Raw genomic sequence first — 6253 nt, forward strand, 5'->3', positions numbered from 1 at the left:
CCTACAAAACCTTGAAGAGGACTTCTTACTTGCACTATAAAAAGTTACACCATCACTTTTGCTGGTTTTTACACGAAATAAATTACCCAATGAAAAATATTCCTCATAAAAAATATAAAAGGTATGACAACACATGATAAATTAGAGAAGTTTTATTTTATTTTAAACCATGCTTTATGCCACAAAGTGGGAATAAAACATAGGAAGATCCTTAGAACATGTTTGAAATTGACTGAAAAAGTACGAATTTGAGTAGAAAAATTCCTAAAAAAATAAATAATGATACTGTACACTGTGCCTTTGGTCCACAAGACTTTAACCAAGGACCCATGACGCTTTTGCTTGGGTGAAATAAACCCGGCGATAGTGCTCTAGGGTTAAACACAATGGAGGTAGTATAGTGGTAAGGGGCTGTTTCTGGGTCGATGGTTGGGGAATAAAGAGCGCTAGAACAATTTCAGCTACAGCAGCACTCTACAATTCCTTCTCTTATGCACCTTTAATGGTCAGACGCTCATCCTGCAACAACATAAAGACCTAAAACATAGAAACATTAAAATGATGTTGATGTTTGGTCTGTGAGGGATTAGACAAAAGAGTTAAAGCAAACATTTCCAAGTGCCAAAACATTTATGAGAATTTAAAAGAAACATGAAATGAATTTTCTGGAAAAAAGAAAATAATATTTTATTAGGGCTGGGTTAAAAAAAAAATCAATTAATCGATTTAAGCTTATTAGACCAATTGATTCACAAAAGATATAAATCGATTTAGTACATAAAGCTAAAGTCTGCTAGCTTGATGCTAACGTTTAATGGAAAATCCCATAGGACGGCTAATGCTAACCCTCGGTCGACCTAAAAATACATTCCCGATTAAATGAACATCTTTATTTACTTACAGGCTTGAATTTTTCGAAACTCTTTTAAGGAAATAATTTTAAAGTAACTATTTGTGGTCTAAAACTTCGTTTTTTTCCCTCATACTGTTGTCTTCTTCTTGAATAAAGTGTACTTCTATAGCGCGATCGCCACCTAGTGGCCAAACTGAAACGTCCTCCAGAAGAATCAGCACATTTTAGAATGTTAATAATCTTAACATTTTTGTTAGAACTTCTCCTTTAGAAAATCTATATAACACTAAGATATTAACAATCTCATTATTTTACTAATACATTTTACATTATGTGAACTGTATCAGATTAATATAAATATATTCAAATCATATAGTAGATTATTAATGTATTTAAAAAAATGTGTAAAAATGTGTAAACTCAAAATTGAATTGAAGAATAGAAAAAATCTGAATCAAATCGATTCTGGAAATCACAACCAACACCCAGCTCTAGTATTTTTTGTAGAAGTTAGTGACAATGTTCAGCGTATATATGTGTCAATGTAGCTCCTTTGATGACTTTACAGTTAAAATAACATTCTGGTCTATACATTGATTCTAGAATGTATTTCTTGTTGTTGAATTTGGTTTTTTTTTGACTCTGTAATCCAACAACACATTTCATTGGAGTTATGATGGGTAGTGTTGATGAGTAGACACGTTTTCCTAAATCTCGGGATGGATTTCGAGTTCCTTTATCATCAAAGCAGCGAAAGAGCAGCTAGGAAACAATACAGAAAGATGTTGATGTGGTCCTTGCAGCTCGCGGTGATCCTAACACATTTAAGGGCAGATTTACTAAACCTGGCACATTGGCATGGGGTTGTAAATCAAACAACAAAGCGGACAGGACTTTCCAGCTCTGTGCTTGAAGACTTAAGAACAGTTCTTATCTAAAAGCACAGACACAAGCTGCTTTTTACCTTAAGTCTAAAGCAGTTTGCCAACGGTGACACAGATTATTGCAAACAAGCACACCTGTTGATAACAAGGAGTCTGTAATCCATCATCTATGCAGCTGCAGCTGCACACTATATAGAAATAAACCTGATTCCCTGTTTGTTTAAAATGTTCATTAGTCATTGATAAAAAAAATCAATTTTTTGCCCTTAAATAATGTATTCTTCAGACTATTTTTTCCTGAAATAATCTGACTACAAAGACAGTTGCTGACAATAGCTGATAAAATTGATTGTAACTGATTGTTGGTTTATTATTGATAGATCTATTTATTTACATTTTAGGTATTTATGCTGATTAATGTGTTTTAACAAAGTTCTGTATGTCTGGGCTTGTACTTGTGCTGATGTTTAGTCTGCAAATAGTTGAAGATAAATAAAGTAAAAAAAAAACAACTTTAGAATAATTTAGAAATCTAAAATTCAACTAGAAAAGTTGCATTTTCTGCCATAATGCTTGTGTGAATGCTTTTTCCTGAATATAGTCATTGAATATGCTGAAGCTTCTTGCTAAAAATGATTGCTGAAAGGATTTGCTGAAAATGCAAAGCTATTTACAAAATGTTAAATTCACTAAAAGACTGGAAATTTTACTATGAAAGAGCCCTGAAGTTAAAAATCCCTAATCCCTAATACATGCCAAATTTGCAAAAATATTTAGTCCATTGCTTAAATATTAGCTAAATTCAAAATTGGCCCAAAAAACCTCAGTAGATTCCAAATTAGCCAAAAAAGCTAGTTCATTGCTTAAATATTAGCTAAATTCAAAATTAGCCTTAAATTCCTCAGTAAACTGAAATTGTCAAAAACATTAGCCAGTTGATAAAACATTAGCTCAACTCTAAATTAGCCTGTAAAAACCTCAGTAGATAACAAACAAGCCAAAAAGCTAGCACATTGCTTAAATACTAGCTAAATTCCAAAATAGGCTAAAATTCCTCAGTAAACTAAAATTGTCAAAAACATTAGCCTGCTGATAAAATATTAGCTAAACTCTAAATTAGCCTATAAAAATCTCAGTAAATAACAAACTAGCCAAAAACCAGCACATTGCTTAAATATTAGCTAGATTCCAAAATTGCCAAAAAATCCTTAGTAAGCTAAATCAGTCAAAAAGCCTGTTGCTAAAATGGAAGCTAAACTCTAAATTCGCAAAAAAAAAAAAAAAGGCCAGTAGATGATAAATTACCCAAAAACGTCAGCATGTTGCTAATATATTAGCTAAACTCCAAATTAGCATATAAAAACCTCAGTAGATAACAAACAAGCCAAAAAGCTAGCACATTGCTTAAATACTAGCTAGATTCTAAAATAGTCTAAAATTCCTCAGTAAAACTAAAATTGTCAAAAACATTAGCCAAACATTAGCCTTTTGATAAAATATCAGCTAAACTCCAAATTAGGCAAAAAAAGCTAGTTCATTGCTTAAATACTAGCTAAATTCCAAAATAGACTAAATTCCTCAGTAAGCTAAAATTGGCAAAAACATTAGCCTGCTGAAAAAATATTAGCTAAAGTCTAAATTAGCCTATAAAAATCTCAGTCGATAACAAACTAGCCAAAAGCTAGCACATTGCTTAAATACTAGCTAGATTCCAAAATTGCCAAAAAAAATCTTTAGTTAGCTAAATCAGTCAATAAGCCTGTTGCTAAAATAGATGCTAAACTCTTAATTAAAAAAAATGTTATATAATAAATTTGCCAAAAAAGTTAGCATGTTGCTAATATATTAGCTAAACTCCAAATTAGCCTATAAAAAACTGAGGATAAAAAATTAGCCCAAAACGTCAGAATGTTGCTAAAATATTAGGGAAACTTCTGATTTTTTGAAAATGACTATAAAAAATTCAAATATTAAAGCCTTGTTGCTAATCTTCTTAAAATTTTAAAATTTGAAGACGTTCTCATTCATTTCCTATGGGGCATATTTTGCATTCACACAATTAATTTCATTTAAGAGTTGATGCAATCCTCCATTTTTAGATCTAGTAGAATGAAAGAAATGTGAGGTAAGCAAAAACGGCAGGTTATTTTAGCTTTCTATTATCTAGGATTCTTATTTTTAAAAGTGAATGGAGCTGTCAAAAATAATTACTGGATTTGTACATTTCAGGCTGTGTGGGCCGCAGAGTCAGCTCTCCCTTCCCCCACCTGCTGAAAGATAATGATGTGGTTAGCTGCTGCCTTGACCTCACTGTTCCATGCATATCGTTTCGGGTCAACGGTTTGCCAGTGCAGGGCATGTTGGAGAACTTCATTGCTAATGGACTTCTTTACCCGGTGGTCAGCATTTCTGCTGGAGTAAGGTCAGTTGTAGCAACGTCATTTCTGTTCTGTATGTCTGTCTTTTGGTCCAGTAATATGAATAAATCTTGTTTGTTGAAATTGGTTTTGTATTTTAAAAATATTGCCTCTATCTGTGAAATTTAGGGTTCGTTTTCTTTTTGGTGGACGGCATGGAGAGTTTCGCTTTCTCCCCCCACCTGGCTACGCTTCATGCTCTGAGGCTTTGCTCCCGAAAGTCAAACTGAAGGTAGAGCCGTGTCAGAAACATGTTCTAGAATCCGAAAAGACGGAAAAAAAGCTCTTTGGCCCCTCGGTTCCAATCACCCCAGTTACATTCTCTCCAACACCGGTAGACATAAGCAAGGTAACTCTCACTTGGGGCAACCATATTTTGATTTAAAAAAAATATTTGGTATAACAACATTGAAACTATGACCCTTATAGGTTGCACTACCTCCTCAACTTGAAGATATCCGAGAAAAACTGGCAGAAAATATCCACGAGCTTTGGGTAAAGGACAAGATTGAGCTTGGATGGACCTATGGACCAGTAAGACACATTCTCACAATGAGATTTATAGGCTACAGTTGCTATGCTAGCTTTTTGTGTACACAGAGTCGGACACCATATTGGAAATGTCGAGATGCCTGTTGATGCTGTGCTACAATTGCACAAACAGAGCTGGAAAAACAAGACTTTTCGCACTTTATCTGAGTTCGTTTACTCTCATTAGTGAACGTTTCGGCTGATTTTGTAGCCAATTCAAAGTCAATGGTAGCTTTAGACTATTTCCACGTTTTCTGGCAGGACCACCAATCTTTTTAGTTTCATGGCGGATGGCCGTGGTGTGTTAGACCTCAGATCAAACCAGACGACCCGCTGGTAACTGGTGGTAAAAAGTAACCAGGTTTTCTTAGTAGTGGCGAGCGAAAAGGGAAAAGCACAGTGCTGAATTCCCATCCGCCGGGCAGACAGGGACATGTGGCGTGTGGAAAACCGCCTACCCGGTGTCACGCGGGTGCTTGAGTACTTCTGATAGAGGCTGGGTGGGATCCACTTGTACATTTGCCCCACGGCCATGCGTTGAAACTGGCTCTGGCTCAATAAGTCCTGGTCGCTGTATGTGAACGCCCCCCGGATCTCGCTACACCGGGGCTGTGGACTGAAGGGATGATGTCGACTACCCACCCCACACATTTCTTAACATGGACTGAGGAGTCTAACGGATTGTGTAAATCTTAATCAATGTGTACATTTGAAAATACCGAAGCATTGAAATGTCAAATGAAGCATTTTATGGTTATTTTACTGTATCTGCTAAGTCGTATCTCATTGTTTACTGACACGTCCAATATGCCGTCCCTCTTTACATTCTTGGACAATGGTAACAGGCTAGCGTAGCATCTTTAGCAATAGAACTCATTGTGTGTTCTCACATCTTAGAAATATCACCTTGAATTAGCAAGTTAGTCATATTTTAAGAGAAAGCTGAGGCTAAAACAACTATTTTCTCAACAGATAAGAGATGACAGTAAAAGACACGACCCATGTTTGGTGGAATTCTCCAAGCTGCCAGAGCAGGAAAAAATCCAGAACCTTCAGACAGCTCAGGACACTCTTAGGTAAGATTTATACTGTGAAATAAAACTGGAATGTGCTGTTTAACTGTTGGCAAACTGCTATTTAACTCTTGTTTACAGAGTAAGTGGTACTTTCCGTTGTCTCAGTAGCTAATGCTTCTGTTTTTTTCTTCTTTCGAAGGACTCTTCTTGCCCTTGGCTTCCACATTGGGTTGACGGATGACCAAGCTGAAGAGCGTGTCAAATACACCAGACTGCACACTAAGTAAAATATTTCATACTGTGTGTGATTACATTTCGTTTCCTGGGTGTTAAGTGCTGCAATAACTAAAGACACACACTGATTTTTAATGAAACACTATGGCAAACAACATGAAAATGTCGGATTCACGACATCCTTCCCTGCATCTCCCATGAATCAGTATTACAGATGTGTCAGATTGGTAAAACGTTGACGACTGTTGTTCACTCTTTTGTCTCAACACCATAACTGGAAGTTTGAAAGAAATCAATAAAGAAAAGAGTTAAATAAAC

At 35.6% G+C, this 6253-nt stretch overlaps 1 protein-coding gene across 1 annotated transcript in view; it reads left to right on the forward strand.

Moving 5' to 3' along the window:
• Nucleotides 1-6253, forward strand: part of ryr2b (ryanodine receptor 2b (cardiac)) — a gene marked incomplete in the record, with an annotated part of 81019 nt that overhangs the window by 7946 nt on the left and 66820 nt on the right. The window contains 5 exon segments of the mRNA XM_036215605.1: nucleotides 3967-4159; nucleotides 4284-4503; nucleotides 4584-4688; nucleotides 5658-5761; nucleotides 5901-5984. Of these exon segments, the coding sequence (XP_036071498.1) occupies nucleotides 3967-4159; nucleotides 4284-4503; nucleotides 4584-4688; nucleotides 5658-5761; nucleotides 5901-5984 (706 nt within the window).

The sequence above is a fragment of the Oryzias melastigma genome, linkage group LG15, assembly GCF_002922805.2.
Source record: "Oryzias melastigma strain HK-1 linkage group LG15, ASM292280v2, whole genome shotgun sequence".
Taxonomy (NCBI): Eukaryota; Metazoa; Chordata; class Actinopteri; order Beloniformes; family Adrianichthyidae; genus Oryzias; species Oryzias melastigma.